This window comes from Mustela nigripes, chromosome 7 (assembly GCF_022355385.1).
Source record: "Mustela nigripes isolate SB6536 chromosome 7, MUSNIG.SB6536, whole genome shotgun sequence".
Lineage (NCBI taxonomy): Eukaryota > Metazoa > Chordata > Mammalia > Carnivora > Mustelidae > Mustela > Mustela nigripes.
The window spans coordinates 90163617-90182448 of record NC_081563.1 but is presented as its reverse complement, the minus strand read 5'-3'; the positions used below and the strand labels follow the sequence as shown (position 1 = coordinate 90182448).

The following is an 18832-nucleotide window of genomic DNA, read 5'->3' as shown; positions in this document are numbered from 1 at the left end:
GGCAAAACAGACACGGAGATCGTGGGGACCCACCCTGATTCTTCAGACCCAGTAGCCATGCAGGAGGGAAATGTCACATCTCCATCCTATATTTCTCAGTTAACCAGGTCTCTTGCTCAGTTCCTGTTTACAGGCCAGTGTGGGGACTTGACTGTGCTTTGTGAGTATGTCAGAAAACTCCATGGGAGGACCAAGCAGTTTAACATCAACACTGGGCTATAAGGCAAGCAAGTACTGATGAGATGGGAAATACTTCAAAGGTATCATCCATATCTCCATGTTTAGAAGTAGGCAGAGAGAAGAACAGTGTTCAGTACGGTTGCTGAAGTCATTTCTTCAAGTGGAATAGAGAAAATTCCAGAAAGTGTCACCTCTATTTTTCCTCATTGTCTTGGAATTCAGGGCCACAGTGTGAAATGGTGCTGTAGCCACTGTCCATTACTGGCAGCAACTGTTGGAGGGACCCATGGGATAAGTCCAGGGAGCACTTATGTAACTATGTTACCTTTAGCAAAACTAAGAGCTTACATTAGTACTAGACTATTTACTAAGCTACAAACTTTATTTGGACTTCACCAGTTTTCCCACTAATGTCATTTTTTCTGTTTCAGAGCCTGATCCAGGATACTACCACTATGTCGCCTTCATCGTCTATTTGTGGCAGTTTCTCAGTCTTTGTGAAAGTTTCTCAGTCTTGTGAAAAACAACTTTGAACTTTTGAAAAGTATGTTTACCAACTTAGAAAAAGCTAAGCCAGCTGACAACCAGTTGGTTGTTTTGTTTCTGTGACTGTGTAAATACAGTGATGGTTTTGGGCTTTATGGTACATGAGGCCTGACTTTACAAGAGCCAAGGACATCAGCATTCTCTCCAGGGCAGTGAAATTGTCAAAGACCTCTAAAAATGAATTGAATGTCGTTGATTTCCTGTGCATTTGTGCTTTGATGCACTCTTTTGTTGTTGGAAGGGTGCTCCTGTGAAAATGGACAGCAATAGGAAGCATTTAGAGATGGTTGCCCTGGATGCTAGTTTTTCTGTAGAAAGGGCACATTTCAGTCCCCACAGACTGTTTAGTTTCAGTGTAATGATGTGGCTCTCTCCTTCTAGCACCTGCCTGGCTCGGCTCATCATCTTCCCAGGGAATTCCCTCTTGGTTCATATTCTTCCCAGCAGATGTCAGACTCTCTGGTGGTGGCTCCAGGCCAGTCTGGGCTGGGTGTGGAGATTCCTTTTAACCCTTCTTAACCCCTTTACCCCAAACAAGGTCTTTCTATATTCCTGTGTAGAGGCAGCCTCATGGAATTTACTGAGATGAGCTCCTTGGATTGCAAGTACTAAGTGCTCTGAACTCAGTACCTTGGGACTTGCCTCTGCATTTTACAGTTCCCTAAACAGGCTTGGGGGCTACAAGGGAAAGAGACAAGGAAGAAGGTGGTCAATTAACCAGGATCCTCAGCAGCTAGTTGAGTGAATTTCAGACTTACTGCCCTCATCAGGGAGGGTGCCCCTGGCACTTCCTGGCTTTCTCTGGGTGTGGGCTGAGAAGGTTACTGAGATACCCAGAAAAGCCTGTGGCATTGTACTTTTTTATTTTAAAAGCAATTTAAAAATTATTTAAAAAATAAGGTGGGGCACCTGTGTGGCTTAATGGGTAAAGCCTCTGCCTTTGGCTCAGGTCATGATCCCAGGGTCCTGGGATTGAGTCCTGTATCAGGCTCTCTGCTCAGCAGGGGGCCTGCTTCCCCCACCCTCTCTCTACCTGTCCCTTGGCCTACATGTGTGGTTTCTCTCTCTCTCTCTGTCAAATAGATAAATAAAATCTTAAAAAAAAATAAAAGCAATTTGGTTATTTTAAAATCCTGGAATCACATTTTCTTGCTTACCATCTTTTTTTTTTTTTAAATAGATGTATTTATTTTATTTGAAAGATAGAGAGAGAGAGCAGGAGGAGAGGCAGAGAGAGAAGGAGAGAATCCTCAAGCAGACTCCCTGCTAAGCACAGGACTTGACTTGGAGTTCAATGTGGGGCTTGATCCTAGGACTCTGAGATCAAGACATGAGCCAAAATCACGAGATGGCTGTCTAAATGACTGAGTCACCCAGGCACCCCTTCTTGCTCTGCATCTTAAATAGATTTCTTCAGTTCTTTCTGTAGTATGCGTAGTTGTCAACACTGATAGTGATCTTATTTTCAGTCGCTTTTATATTGGGTCCTGTCATGCTCTTTTTGCCCAGCTGTTTAAAGGAATTGTTTATTTGGCTTTAAAGCTTAGTACTTTTACTAGGATATGTCTTGGTATTGGTCATTCTGGATGATAGTCTCAGGTGCACACTGTGCTCTTTCAATATGTAGCTCCAAATCTCTTTTAAGCCCTATGTTTCAGGAAAGTTTTTTTCAGTTACAGATTTCAAAATTCGTTCTGTTTCTTTATTCCTGTTTTTTAAATTCAGGTATTCCTGTTACCCATATGCTGACTTTTTTTCATCCTTGTCCCTTCTAGAAAAATTCTTTTTGCCTCTTCTTAAATTTCCTTATGACTTAAAAAAAAAAAATCCTCCTATTTCTTCCAAAACATTAACTGTTCTGTTATATGCTCTTATGTTCCTTGAAGTTTGCCTTTATTTCTCAGCTGATTTTCTTTCATTTTTAATTCTTTCCTGAGTTTTCTGTTTCCTTAATTTCCTTATTTCCTTTTCCTTCCTCCACACAGTGGTGAGACCAGGCAGGACTCTGGACACATGGTGATTATTTGGGGCAAATAATTTATCATCTAGTTTTGTTGTAAGTTTGTCCATGTGTTTTAAGTTTTGCTTTCTAATTATGATATTATTTTCATGTAGGATTCAAAGAGATTCAAAACTTTTGTCACTGCTGCTGCCATCCCAGAAGCCCCTTACTTAAGTCCTTGTGTATTTGATGACATTAGGTGTGTTACTGAAAGCCATCCCCATGCTAAAATGATTGCAGTAACTTAGCTGCAACTAGAGGGTTCTGAGTCACATAAATGCATCCCCAACTCAACTTCACCCAAATGCCTCTGACCACTCAACATGCAAGGATGTGAGGGAGGCAGTTTGAGTGGTATCAAGTGCCTGCAGTTATGGTGGTTCACTGTGGCAGATTTTACAAAAACATATGACCATGTGAACCTGTTGCTGGGACTCCTCCCAAGACTTTGGAATGGGCAAGTGTCTGTCATTTTGTAAAGATTAAATAAACCAAAGTGTTTCTGTAAGACAGAATATGCATAGCCAAGGAAAGCAATCTTTTTTGCTTTTAAAAATAACCTCTTTGTAATAATAAATGTGCATGCCAGAAAAATTAGAAAATTTATATAAAAATACATAAAATAAGAAAGTAAAAACATACTTTTATCACCCAGAACTTACCACTGTTAATACCTTAGCATGTATCTTTGCAGATTTGGAAATATTTTAATGACAGTTACAACTGCACATAAATGATGTGAAGTGAAAAAAATTAGTACAAGTTGTGTCAAAAATTATATTGAGTTGTGAGGTTATGTATATTGACAAGTATTGATTAAAATACCAAAAAATATTAACAGGATATTTGTGGTTCATCAGCTTGGAGTGTTTGATATTTTCTCATTTCTTATATTTCCTCAACAGGCATGCAGGCTTTTATAATCAGAAAAAAATGAATCATTTAAAAAAGTAATTTTAGTTTTTCAAAAGTGAGATGCAATTGTGAACGTATGTAAAATCAGATAAACAGCTTATTTTGTGTCTAATGATTATGTGGCTGCATTATGTTGTTTCAAGTTCTTCTTCCTCAAAAAAAAGAAAGAAAGAAAGAAAAAAAGAAAGAAAGAAAGAAACAAACAACAAAAACAAAACCCAAATCAGATCAGATTGTGATTTTGTTCCCGGACATTAACACATGGACATTACAGGACTGTGTATGTCACATGGTCAACTCATTGGCAGGAGGATTATGTCATCAGAGGAATAAATTTGAAATTCTCAAGGTACTTTGCTCTAGTAATCAGGACTTTATTTATCTCTAAGCTAAAAGAGGGGATTTAATTCTTTAACAATGATCGGAAAATGCTTTTAGGAAGATTTCTTTCCTATCAAAACATTTCTTAAAGTTGCAGTAAACACTGTGTAACCAGCGATGCAGGGAAAGCCTGCAGAAGACTTGAAAGGATAGTTTCCTTTGCCTTGAAAGACACAGAAAGAATGTTACAGGATCCATGGAGGAAAAATAATTTGTAAAAGGAAGAAATTGAATAAAGGGCTGTCAATGCTAGCGATGACACATTAGCAAGGTTTCCTGGTACAGTCACTTTTAGGGACTTTGATTTTCCAAGTAAATGTCAGTTGGTGACAAAACTCCCACCATTGTACACAGAGTGTTCCCTAACTATTTGAGAAAACTAGGCCTTAAATTAAAATCGGATTTATGCAACTTAATCATATTTTAGCAATTTTAGCAGTTTGATTTAAGTGCAAGCGCTGTGTTTGGAAAGTAAGAGGGTCTTTAATTTTTTAATAATGTAATTGGAAGGGCTGGTTCTAACAGCTCCTGAAGGCCTGAATCCTTCCAGTGAGAAGACCTTAGACCACAACCATTTAACCCTACGCTTTCTTTGTGACTGCTGGAAATATCGGGATATTTCCCTTGGTTCATACCATTGCACTTACACTGTTGGAACACAATGGTGAAATTGCCGTCCCCATGCCACTGCCCAGAGGGCTGCCCCTCTCTTAGACAAGAAAGTCAGTGGGAGCTCTTGTCCATCAGCAGCAGATTATGTTCCTCTCTCCAGCTTCTGGAAAAGCTGAGTGGATGAGGAAGCATTCCTGTTTGCTTCTAGGTGACTCTTCTAGATCTAGGGATCCACACCCACTCAGAAGAGAAAGAATCTACTCCTAATTCCATGTTCAGAACTAAAAGGTGTATGTTTATTCAGACCAGATAGTAGATAATTACAATTTTGACTGGGAGAAAGCCACAGATTGGACAGTAATAAATACTATGTGTGGTTCTTTTTACCTATAAATCATATGAGAGAAGTTAAATTGTGAGCTGTGTACCTTCACAAACAAACCATTGTCAAACAGTTTTCTGGACACTGGTGTGGATAATCTACCCTTTCAGTTTATTGGGGAAAATTTCATGAGTAAGAATTAGGTGTTCACTCATTATGAGCACTGAAATATCAGAGAATTTCTATGCAGATCTCACAAAAATCTTTCAGTGGTTCAAGGGATTTGTTCACATACTAGTTCACTTACTAGTACTAAAAGTCTCTTTATATGCCATATACAGGCATACTTTTAAAAAAAATTTATCTTTTAAACTTTCTTTTTTAAAAAGATTTATTTATTTGAGAGAGAGCAGAAGTGAGAGCAAGTGAGCGAAAGAGAGAGAGAGCACAAGCCAGGGGAAAGGGGAGAGGGAGAAGCAGATATCCCCCTGAGCAGGGAGCCCAATGCAGGACTCAATCCCAAGACCTTGGGATCATGACCAGAGCTGAAGTCAGATGCTTAACTAACAGCCACCCAGGCATCCTGGCATACTGTGTTTTATTTCATTTTTCAGATGGTGTGTTTTTCACAAATTGAAGGTCTGTGGCAACCTTATGTTGCCAATTGATTGATAAATGTTGCCTGTGTTCTGACTGCTCTACCAACTAGCCATTATACCCCTCACCCCCTTCCTGGATATCCTTGTTCCCTGAGACACAACAATATTGAAATAAGGTAGTTAATAACCCTATAATGGCCTCTAAGTGTTCAAGTGAAAGGAAGAGTTGTATATCTCTCACTTTAAATCAAAGCTAGAAATGATTAAGCTTAGTGAAGAAAGTATGTCTAGGGATGCCTGGGTGGCTCAGTCATTAAGCATCTGCCTTTGGCTCAGGTCATAATTCCAGTGTCCTGGGATTGAGCCCTGCATTGGACTGCTTCCCAGCAGGAAGCCTGCTTCTCCCTCTCCCACTCCCTCTGCTTGTGTTCCCTCTCTTGGTGTGTCTCTCTCTGTATAAATAAATAAAATCTTCTTAAAAAAAAGAGAAAGTATGTCTAAGGTTGAGATAAGCCAAATGATTGGCCTTACATCAAATGCTTAGCCAAGTTGTGAATACAAAGATAAAGTTCTTTTTTTTTTTTTTTTTAAGATTTTATTTATTTATTTGACAGAGAGACATCACAAGTAGGCAGAGAGGCAGGCAGAGAGGGGGGAGCAGGCTCCCTGATGAGCAGAGAGCCTGATGCAGGGCTCGATCTCAGGACCCAAAGATCATGACCTGAGCTGAAGACAGAGGCTTAACACACTGAGCCACCCAGGTGCCCCAGAAAAAGTTCTTGAAGGGAATTAGAAGTTATACTCCAGTTAATACATGAATGATAAGAAAGTGAAACAGCTTTATTGCTGATATGGAGAAGGTTTCAGTGGTTTGCATAGAAGGTCAAACCAGCCACAACATTCCCTTGAGCCTAATCCAGAGCAAGGTCTTAACTCTCTTCAATTCTGAGAAGGTTGAGAGAGGTGAGGAAGCTGCAGAAGATAAGTTTTAAGCCAGTAGAGGTTGATTCATGAGTTTTAAGGAAGAAACCATCTCTGTAACATAATAGTACAAGGTGAGGCAGGAAGTGGTGATGTAGAAGCTACAGCAAGTTTTACAGAAGATCTAGTGAAGATAATTAAGAAAGATGGCTATACTCAACAACAGATTTTCAGTGTAAATGAAAATTGTCTATTATTGGAAGAAGATGTCATTTAAGACTTTCATAGCTAGAGAGTAGAAATCAATGCCAGGCTTCAAAACTTCTAAGGACAGGCTAACTCTCTTGTTAGGGGCTAATGCAGCTGGTGAGTTAAGCCAATGCTCAATTACTATCACAAAAACCTTAGTGTTCTTTAAGAATTATGCTAAATCTACTCTTCCTCTGCTCTATAATGGAACAACAAAGCTTGGATGACTGCACCTCTCTTTATAAAAATGATTTACTGTGGGAGCACCTGGGTGGCTCAGAGTGTTAAGCCTCTGCCTTTGGCTCAGGTCATGGTCTCAGGGCTCTGGGATCGAGCCCCACATCGGGCTCTCTGCTCAGCAGGGAGCCTGCTTCCCCCCTCACCTGCCACCACCCCTGCCTGCCTCTCTGTGTCAAATAAATAAATAAATAAATAAATAAATAAATAAATAAAATCTTTTAAAAAATGATTTACTGAAGATTTTCAGTCCACTGTTGAGAACTACTACTCAGAAAAAAATATTTCTCTGAAAATATTACTGGGTATTACCAACGAACCTGACCACCCAAGTGTCCAGTGAGATTAATGATATGTGTTTGTGTGTGTGTATGTAAATGTGTGTGTGTTTAGAGACGCAGGGGGCAGAAGCAGAGGGAGAGGAAGAGAATCTTATGCCCAGCCTCATGCTGGGCTTGATCTCACAACCCTGAGTTCATGACCTGAGCCAAAACCAAGTCAGTAGCTTAACCTACTGAACTACCCAGGTGTCCAAAGATTAAAATTGTTTTCCTGCCCGCTAAAACAACAACCATTCTGCAGTCCATGGATTAAAGAGTTATTTTGACATTCATGTCTTATTATTTAAGAAACACTCTTTGTAGGGCTATAGGTGCTATAAAATTGTAATTCCTCTGATGGATCTGGAAAAAATTCACCCGTCTAGATGCCATTAAGAACACAATTCATGGGAAGATACTGAAATACCAATGTGAACTGGAGTTTGGAAGTAGTTGACTCTAGCCTTCATGGATGACTCTGAGGGGTTCAAGACTTGTCAAAGCAGTAAGTGCAGATGTGGTGGAAATAGAAAGAAAACTATTATCAGAAGTGGAGCCTGAAGTGGTTTGATTTGAGTTGCTGAAAACTCATGATAAAATTTTAGTTGATGAGGAGTTGTTTCTCATGGATGAGCATAGAAAGAGGTTTCTTGATATGGGCTCTATTCCTGGTGAAGACTCTGTGAAGATTGTTGAAATGACAACAGAATATTTAGAATAGCACATAAACATAGTTGATAAATCAGCAGTCAGTTTTGGGAGGATTGACTCTAATTGTGAAAGAAGTTTTACTGTGTATAAAATGCTATCATACAGCATCCCCTGCTACAGCAAAATTGTTTGTGGAAGGAAGACTCAATTGATTCAGCAAACATCACTGTTATCTTCTTTTAAGAAACTGTCACAGCCACCCTAGCTTTTAGCAACCACCATCCTGATCAGCCAGCAGCCACCAACACTGAGGCAAGAACCTCCACCAGCAAAAAGTTTACAACTCACTGAAAACTCAGGTGATGGTTAGCAACAGTTATTTTAAAATTAAGGTATGTATATTGTTTTTTAAGATTTTATTTATTTATTTGACAGAGAGAGAGCACAAGCAGGCAGAGAGGCAGGCAGAGAGAGAAAGGGGGGAAGCAGGCTCCCTGACGAAGCAGAGAGCCCGATGCAGGACTCGATCCCAGGATCCTGGGATCACAACCTGAGCCGAAGGCAGCAGCTTAATCCACTGAGCCACCCAGGCGCCCTATATATTGCTTTTTAAAGACAATACTATTGCACACTTAATAGGCTACATTGTAGTGTAGCATAACTTTTGCATGCACTGGGAAATTAAAAAATTCTTTTGACTATATTGTGATATTTGCCTTATTCCAGTGCTCTGGAATCAAACCTGCAATATCTCTGAGATATGCCTGTTAGATGATCCTAGCTGCTTTGTAAGGGAAGGTGTATGCCTGAAAGATCATGTCATGTGGGATTAAAGTGTCTTGTATTTGAATATTGTATGATCTTGGGCAAATTACTTAGTTTTTCTGAGACTTAGATGTATATCAACTTTAAGAAGAGGATAAAATGGAGTCATGTTATATGACTTTTATAAATACATTTACACAAGTTTTGAGAGAGAGAGAAAGAGAGAGAGAGAGAGAGAGAAGGACAGAGGGAGGGAGACAGAAATAATTAGAAACAACAATTTAAATAGTGGTGGCCATTCAACCAGTACTATACCTAATGATCACATCCCCCAAAGAGATGGTACATTCTCTTTGGTCATTTTCAGCACTTGTGTTACTGCTGAGCATGACCCTAACATTCTTAGATACATGGAACATCCTGAGTGAATTCCAATATTCTTAGACATATGGTCTTCTTTGTGGTTAAGTTTGCTGAAAGGTGGTATATAAATCTTCGACATAATGGCTTCCTATGGGATATTCAAAGGTAACCTTTCCAAAGGGGTATTCTGACCATATGAATGTATTTCTTTGCTCAAACCCTTTGGAAGTCCATCTTGTGGTGAGCCATGACTCCCAGCACTGCTTTGCCAAAGGCTTGTTGTGAGGAGGAAAGGAGGTGCAGCCTGGTAACATGGCTGGATACATTAGGAGCTCAATGGATGTGTATTTTATCAAATCCATTGGGGTAGAGTCCTTTAAATCCAAAGTCAAAGGATCATTTAATGGGACTAGAGGACAAGCACTTTGGGCAGTTATCCATGAGAGCTGACCATGTGTGTCCTCCATGACCCAGTTATTCTTCTGCTAGGGAACTATGCAAAGACTTGTATACCTATGTAAATTATGTGCTTCACAGCAGCACTATTTGTAAAGGTCCCAAACTGGGGAAGCTCAAATTCTCATCTCCAGGATATGGACAAATAGATTGTGAAATACACAGCGACAGCTTTAATGAACCAACCACAATTATGATGTGAATATGGACAAAATGACAAATACAATTATGAGTGAAAGAAGCCAGAAAGGAAGAGTTTACATTGTAGGATTCCAATTATATAATGTTTAGAGACTGACAACACTAATCTGTGGTGGAAAAAGTCAGGAGATTGGTATCCTTAGCAGGTGGGGGAGAGTGTTTCTATGGTTCTAATACATTTCTGTTTCTTGATCTGGGTGTAAACATTTTGTGAAAATTTGAAGAGCTGTACTTTTATGATTGTACATTTATGATTTCTTATGAATATTATACTTTACTTCAATAATACGATCGTGATTCTGGCTTTTTAAAAACTGCTGTGCATGTATGTTTTCTGGTTTTGATGTTTTTGCATACTGTCCTTGAGACAGGGACCATTTTCCTCACTTCATTGTGAACCACCACAGAACCAGGCTGGGACAGTGCATACTCAAACATTTGTGGACAGACCTTGGACATCTCTGTGATAATGGAGCCATTCTCCTCAGCAAAATCATTATGTTGGACTTTGATGGGTCAGAAGAAATGAACCAACAAAGCAGTTGCTTCTCTGCAATTCATTCCCAGAGCTTGTTAATTTTGGCCACACCCTCATCTAGTCATCTCTATTGTGGACAGACCAGGTGGCAGAAACTAGATCAGACACATGGAATTTCTAAGCTGGGGAATGATGAATACTTGAAGTACCCAACCATGAATCCTGTGTGGTCTTTGTTACTTGCAATCACTGAGAATAAACACTCCATGTGCTCTGGAGAGGGATTGAGAGGCTAGCCATTGCAGTGTGGCTCTCAAATGACTTCAAATAGAAGGCTTGAGTACCATCAGTTTGGAAGCCCTGAAAACGCATGCCCTGCTGGCAGTTCTTCCACTGGAAGAACCAGTACTCATGGACCTGCTTGATGAGTCCCAGTCACCCAGCCCATCACAGCATTGTGAGGCTCTCTCTCCATCAGGGACACATGGGCAGCAGGAAAGTCTATAGCAATCCAAGGGTGGCTAGGGCCCCTGTTCATGCCATGTCTGTTTTTTGCCATTGTCTCCCAGACCATGCTATGCACTGAGAACACAATGAAGAACCAAAACAGTGTGGCATCTGCCTTGACTTATTGCAATAAGTCTTCCTTGGTGGCACTTCCTGGTCCTGCTAGCCTTGTGTAAACATTGTTACCCCTCCACAGTTCAAAGGCCATTCAAGGGCAACTCCCCATCTGGTCTGAAAACTTGTAGAGGTGAAGACACAGCCACTCCAAGGTCTTGGCTGAGGAACAATGAGTATCTTCATCTTTCTGTCTGCTGAGGGCAATAGTTCACCTTCATCACACTTCACTACAATTGCTCCCCGACACAGCTGAAGAGTGAGAGCAAAACAATGTCTGTGATTTCTAATTCACTCAGAAATTTAGTCATAATTGTTCGATGTCTGTGGCAATTGGCCAGGCACTTTCATTGGCTGATTTCCTATTCCATTGTTGGGTCCATGGTCAAAGGAATGAGACTGATACAAAGCGAAGGTCAAGCAAAACTTTATTTCGTGCCAAGCATCAAGAATCAAACTGACCGGCCAGGGACGTCTCTTGCAAAGAGTCTCTCTTTGTCTCTCTTCTTTACAGAAAAGAGTCTTTCAAAGAGTCTCTCTTCTTTACAGACTAGCTTTTAAGGGCAAAGTCCATGCGGTTGGGTCTGGCCACACACAGGTGACCGATGATATTATAACACAGAGAAAGCTGCACAGTTCTGCTAGGTCACACGTAAGTGACCAATTGAATTACAATTTACGCTATAGTAGATATTTGAACTAGCCTATCACCTTGGTCAGATTGGCACCCAAAGGGCACCCAAAGGGTGGGGCCCATACTCCTTGGTAGCTAGGAGACAGTATGTGCCCCCACCGACTGGATACATCCACCTGGCCTGACCCACCCTTGTATTTGGGCTTTGTTATCTGGGACTGGTTTCTGGGACTTGTTTTTAAGTAAGTTCCCTGAAGGGCAGGGGGGAGGGGGGCAGGCTCAGGATGGAACTGCTCTGGCTATAGGCCCTTACACCATAAATATTTCTTCTATCAGATTCACTATTCAGACTCAGACATGGTACAGGGTTAGCTGTGGGAGACTCAGGAGAGCAGAAGGAGCACTTAAAGCATCGTGAATGTGCTTTGTGGAAAAGCTTATATAAGAGTTGTTTGGTTAACTGCATGTCCACATTTCTGTTTACATGTGTCAAGTTTAGGTACCAGCATCAGATTTAGGCTGAATACCAAAACAGAAACCAAACTTTAGTGAATTTCTCTTTTTTTTTTTTAAGATTTTATTTTTTTTGACAGATAGAGATTACAAGGAGGCAGAGAGAGAGAGAGGAGGAAGCAGGCTCCCTGCTGAGCAGAGAGACTAATGCAGGGCTCTATCCCAGGACCCTGAGATCACGACCTGAGCCAAAGGCAGAGGCTTTAACCCACCGAGCCACCCAGGTGCCCCTAGTGCATTTCTAACATAATATTTTCCCCTTAGAGTTCCCCTGGAAGGCAGTGAAAGGCAGATTTCATAATAATAAATGCACAAGATTCCCAGAGGCTATATTACAAACCTCATGTATCTAACTATATAGTTGAAATGTATGCCTGAAACACATGTCTTTTCATCTCTACCATATCCAGAATGAGAATGTGCCATGATCAGAATGTCTCCCAGGGACTATTGGCCAAGCAGCAGTCACTGCTTGTGAACACACAAGCTGACCTGTTACTCCCAATGACCAGATGGGTGATCGCAACCCTCAGCTTGTCTGTCAGCAAACCAGGCAAGGGTCACTGGGGAGGGTCACCATCTGAAGACTTTCCAGGAACACATTAACGAAGCAACAGCTTTGGTGTGAATGAATGCAAATGCCTAGGAAGGAAAACTCAGTAAACAGTGATGCACTTTTAAAGAAATCCTGAATTGCCAGTGCTCCTCAGGGAACAGAAGACGAGATGTGCAGGAACACATGGACAGCACTGGCCCCAACTCAAACAGTGATTCAGAAGCATCAGGTTCTGAAGGAAAACAAATCTTAGGAACACATTAACCAATCTATTTCACTTAGGTCTGGCTTTTTAAAATATACTTAAGAGAAATATATGATAAAAATGATTTACAAGTAAGTCTAGAAGAACTCTTTCACTAAATGTAAAAATTCTCCAGTAAGAAAGCAGTGCATCACAGAAATTGGTAACTTTCCCCCCCTCAGTGGCATATAAAAAAACAGCAAAGCTCAATGAAGAACAGTAGCTGAAGTAGTATGACTCGTATCTTGGAGTCTAAGTCTAAGCCAGCTGTTTTCTAAGTTTGTGATCTAGAGTCCTTCTTTGCCTTGGATGTCTTACTTAAAAAAACAAGGATAACAATAATGCCTCCTCCATAGGTGGCTGTGAAGATGGGATGAGATAATATGTATGGAAGGTCCTCGGCACAGGATCTGATACGTACCAGATGGTGAATAAACTTGAGTGACTTTTATATCTAAAATAAAAACTGATAGAAATACAAAGAAAAATTTATTTCTTTTTAAATTTTTAAGTTTTTTAAAGTTTTTGCCTTAATTCCATTAGTTAATATACAGTGTTATATTCATTTTAGGTGTTCAATATAGTGATTCAGCACTTTCATACATCACCCAATGCTCATCACAAGTGCACTCCTTAATCCCCACTGCCTATTTCACCAACCCTCCCCACCCCCAGTGGAACTATCAGTTTGTAAATTCGCCATCATGTGTGAGATCTGTATGGACATTTTTCAAAATTGACAGAGATACAGAAGATAAAAATAAGGAGACTATTTGAATAACACAGATGACATGTGTCATATAATAGATAGTAGGTTTGTTGACCCATCAGAGAATCTACATTATTTTCAGCCATACCCAGCATGGTCACAGAAACTGGGTGTGTGTTAAGCCATAAAGAAATTGTCAGAGTGTGGCGGCGGCCGCCAGACCTCCTCGCGGTGGCTGGGGCGGCGGGGAGGACGCCGGGGGCCTGCAGAAGGGTGAGGGCCCGGTTGGGAGCTGAGGGACAGCGGGGCGCCGGCGGCGAGAAGGCCAGGGGGTGGTGCAGTCACCGTGAGACTGCGAAGTTCTAAGTTCTCTGAAGGAGCCGCCGACGCTTTGGGAAGTGAGGGGGCGCTTCCTGGGTTAGCAGATCCCGGGCAGTTTCTGAAAAGGAGGATGCGGGTTTTCTGCAGGGAGAAGACCGTGTGTAAAAGTACGATCAGGAGACGCATGGGTTGCTGGGGAGGCGTCAGTAGACACATCTAACATGTCATTTGAAGAGCTGTTGGAATTGCAGAGCCAAGTGGGGACTGAGACATACAGTTGGCAGCTGGAAACAGTCCTAAGAAGCAAGGTTCTAGACCACGTGTCCAAAATGCGTGTGTTGCAGATAAGCACAGGCCTCTGGAAATGTCAGCCAAGGTCCGGGTGCCATTTTTGCATCAAGTTGTCCCCATCAGTAAGAAGGTAGCCCGGGATCCCCGCTTTGACGATCTTTCAGGAGAATATAATCCTGAGGTGTTTGACAAACCTATGAATTCCTGAATGACATCCTAGCCAAAGAGAAAGAGTAGGTGAAAAAGCAGTTGAAGAAGCACCGTTCTGGGCAGGAGCAGGAGAAACTGCAGCAGCTGCTTCAGAGGATGGAGCAGCAAGAACGGGCACAGCAGGAATGCAAGCGGCAACAGGAGCTGCGCCTGGCCCTGAAGCAGGAGCAGAGGGCTCGGGCCCAGCAGGGCCAGCGGCCATACTTCCTGAAGAAATCTGAGCAGCGCCAGTTGGTCCTAGCTGAGAAGTTCAAGGAGCTGAAACGCAGCAAGAAGCTAGAGAGTTTTTTAAGTCGAAAAAGGCGCAGAAACTCAGGCAAGGACCGGAAACATCTCCCCTTGAGCAAAGAGTAATAAGGAACTGTCCTGAGCTCTGCCACTGTGAGCCCAGTGAGAAATGGATCTGGGGGGACAGACTTTGGCTTGGCCTGTTCTGGTTCTTTTCCATCCAAGGGCAAGAATCTTAGCCCTTAAGCTAGGTTGGCTCAAAGATGACTAGAGGGCTCTTGGACTGCTCCAGGGTTGGACAAGAAGAAGAGCAACTCAGCCTTGTGCTATGCCACATTTCTCTGTTTGGATCTGGTTCCTCATGTCCTCATGTCCTCCCATCCTTGCTTTAGACCAATGATTGTGGTACAGAAGAGAACAGGCCAGTGAGTGATCTTAAGGCTGGTGAAGGTCATGAAGTCTGTAGATGGTTCCTAGAGCTGGGATTTTATTTAAGAGCCAATTCATAAACATTCCTGTCACTCTTCTTTTTTTTCTGCTTTTTTGGTGGGGTCTGTGAGTGGCCTAGAACAATTGTTTCAGTGGGCCACTAGTGCAGCTGGCAGCGAACAAAGAAGGCTCCCACAAAGAAGGAAGTCAGACCAGAGATCCCTCCTACTTAACCCTCAAATAACATAGTCATTGAAAGAGCAAACCACTCCCACAACTCACCTTCTTAGCTTTGGTTTTGGATAGAAGGAGAGGTAGGGGGTGAGCACAGAGTTTTCTCCAGTAATGTGTAACCACAGCCGGCTCTTAGTACTGTTTGGGTCTAGAGTTCAGACTACCTGTGTAGACTGGAAAATCCTCAAGCTAATAGTTTAGTTTGAAGTGGTCTCAGGTTGGAGTGGTCTCAGGTTGGTAGTGCTCCCAGACACCTAGCAGAAGCAAGTATAATCTTCTCTTGAGGTTTGTATTTTAAACCCAAACCTCAGGGAGTTTCTTAAGATAAAATTTGAAGAAATGTGTGCTTTCAGTGAAAATACAAAGCCACACAAGGAAAGAAATCACCATGACTAAGAGTCATTAGAAAAAATACACAACAGAATCAGACCAGCAAAAACCTGTTAGAAATATGAAATACAAAACATAGGAACATTTGGCTCAGGATGTTAAATGTCCGACTCTTGCTTTTGGCTCAGGTCATGATCTCAGGGTTGTGGGATCGAACCCTGTGTCCTGCTCCTCATTCAGCAGGGAGTCTGCTGGAGAATCTCTCCCTCTCCCTCTGCCCCTTCTCTCTTTCTCTATAAAATAAGTAAACTTTTAAAAGTACAAAAAAAAAATGGAAACCATAATATAGGGCACATTGATCACAACACAATAAAATTAAGAAATGACAACTGAAGACTTTATATATAAATATGTATACATATATATATACATGTGTATATAAAAATACACTGAAATGACAAACTACATAAAAGTAAATGTTGTACAAAGATGCATATACAAAGTTTATCACTGTTAGTAATAGGAAAAATGCAAACAACCAAATTGCCTTCATTAGGCAAATGGTCACAACCATGGTACATCTAAGGTATGGAATGCCACTCAGCAGTTAAAAATAACGAGGTAGGCTTATTATATACATACGCATGGAATGATGTCCAAGACATGTTGATAAATGAAAAAGGAGTTTGATACACTACATAGAGGTTATGAAAAAAAAAACAACAATCACGAAATGAAATTACATTTCTTGTGAAATTAAATCCATCTCATAACCCACCCTCCCCATACACACACACGGTATATAACACAAAGAGAACTATAAAGGACAACTCTGGGATATTACATCATGAACTTGACATGGGGGCTCAGGATTTCCTGTTTCTGTAGGCTGCCACATCTCTGTCTGTGGTGGCCTGTTTCCAAGATGGCTGCCAGGGATCCTTGCCTCCTGCAAGCCACACTCTCCTGCAGTCCCTCCCACACAGAATCACGGCTGGCCTCCAAACTACCCAGACAGAAAAAGCATTGCAACTTCTATCTTGTTCTCTTTGATGGCTTACATTGAGGGAAGCCAGCCACTGTGCCCTAAGGATGCTCAAGCAGCCCATGGGAGAGGCCCATCCCACAGCCAGCACTCTCAGCAGCCCAGTGGGAGGGGACCCTCCAGTTCCAGCCAAGCCTTCAGGTGATGGCAGTCCAGGCAGACATCGACTGTAGCCTTGTGAGAGACCCAGAACCACCTAGTGAATTCCTGACCCATAGAAATGATGAGGTAATAAATGATTACTTCTCTTTTATACCATTCAACTGTGTGGTACTCTGTTATACAATTTGCTGGGGGGTTCTCCCCGTCACCCTCCCTTTGATGAAGTTCTAGAACCTAGGTGACGTTTGGTGGGCTGAGATCCGGAGCTGATGACCAAGAAAGAATACTTGAGACATCTTTGGTGAAAAATGGTGGTTTATTAAGGCACGGGGACAGGACCCCTGGGCAGAAAGAGCTGCTGCCCTGGGTTGTGAGGTTATGTACTCTGCGGTTGGGGGAAAGTGAGGGGAAAGGAGGTTTCAACGGAGTTTTCATATGCTAAAGAGGACCTACAAGGTGCCAGGATATCGGAGGCCTACTGGAGGCCTTGCCCTTGCTGGCTTGATCAATGTTGTCTTTAGGCCAGTCATTAACATCAAGATAGTTGGGAGATTCTTGGTGGGATGTCACAATCCTGCTATCAATCGTCTTTGTTAGTGAGATTTAGGTTTAGAAGAGATTTAACTATATTTACATTTCCTTCTAACTCAGCCTCCTTCAGTTTTGTTTATGGTGGGGAGGGAGACATTAGGGCTTGAGGAACTGAGTTATTTGCCTCCGGAAATTGTGCTATTGATAACGTAACTTCCTTGTTTCTAGATCTCTAGGACATTTGTAGACCAAGGGAGACTCCTGTCTTGCAGGATTGTGATCTCTGCAAGTTAACTATTTGTTTATCATTTATGGCCATCAGGGGTGCCTGAGGAATGCTACACATATTACTGAGGGGGAGCGGATGGAGAGGGGGTGCAAGGTGCCAGCTTTTGCTTTGTCTTCAGCCAGCCTCCTGCTCCCTCATCACCTTCACAGGCATTTGATGATTTCAACTGTCCTTGATCTCTGTATTACTCCAATCAGCATACAATACCAACATCTGTGTGTGATTTTGGCTCAGTTTGCTTTGATTGCTCTGCTTTACCTACCTGCCTGTGAGGACCCTACCCCTTGGCCTGCCCCCAGGATGAGGAAAGGTCATCAGCATGCCTGTGGTGGGCTCAAGCCTCCCCCTTGCATACTATGGCAGCCATTACAATACTGTGGGCCAACTCTTACATAACTTTGTAGCTGGATGAGGAGTTCCAAGGAGGACACAGACTCTTTTGTCTTCAGCATTCAATTCTCTTCTTCCTTCTTCTTCTTCATCCCCCCCCCCCCCCCCCCCCAGGGGATGAACCAGACTGGTGGGAAATCATTCTGGCACAAGAGGCCAGACCAGCTTTGGGGAAAGACAGAGGCTGTCCTTTGGGGTCAGGCATTTTCTGGAAAAGGGATTAAGTCACTGAGTCCCAATGATTGGTAAGGGAAGCCTCCAGCTCTCATGTATTAGCTCACCTATAGAGATAAACCTTTTCAGGCCTGGTTTGCTGCCAACACACTACCTGGCCCCACAATGGCAGTCTTAGTTCTGAATAGAGGACTGGGCTGGTGAAGAGGAGAGGTCCTTCCCAGAGCACCTTCTGGTCAGAGAAGTGAGCCTTCCTGGGTGGCAGACTTCCTGTTGCCCACTTGGGGCAGGCCAACAGGCAGGTTTGAATGGGTGACTTGGATTTTCAGAGCTAGAAGGGAACCTAAAAAGCTATCTAAAATTATAGTGCCTCCCTCTAGTCAGAGACTCTGCCACGTAAAACAAAAATAAATGAGTTTCTGAGATGCCTAAATTATAACCATAACCGCTATTTCTGCTTCTGTACCTTCGCTTGCTAACCCATGAGGAGATGGAAAATTACCAGCAAACTTTCTGTAGGCACTCTGTAACCACACAACCCCTGCCCAGAATCGAACCTAGCAGAGTGGCCACTCCCGGACCCCCACCCGGCTCTGGGCTGAGAGATAACAGCCATCTGGTGCCAGAGAAACCCCCACCCAAAATTGGACATGACAAAGTGACTGCTCCCGGACCCACCACCCAGCTTTGGGTACGGGAGATAATAACCATCTGGCACCCTGCAGCTTGACAGGGAGACCCCGGCCAATCCTGAGGTGACACATACCCTAGCGGTGCCAACCG

At 42.4% G+C, this 18832-nt stretch overlaps 1 protein-coding gene across 1 annotated transcript; it reads left to right on the top strand.

Annotated features, from left to right (window-relative positions):
• The first annotated feature begins 13628 nt into the window (after positions 1-13628).
• On the top strand, positions 13629-14787 carry RRP36 (ribosomal RNA processing 36). The gene is given in 4 exon segments (XM_059407657.1): positions 13629-13821; positions 13944-14069; positions 14072-14275; positions 14278-14787. Coding segments are annotated over 4 exon segments (897 nt in total). The 3' UTR covers positions 14652-14787.
• Positions 14788-18832: the final 4045 nt, after the last annotated feature.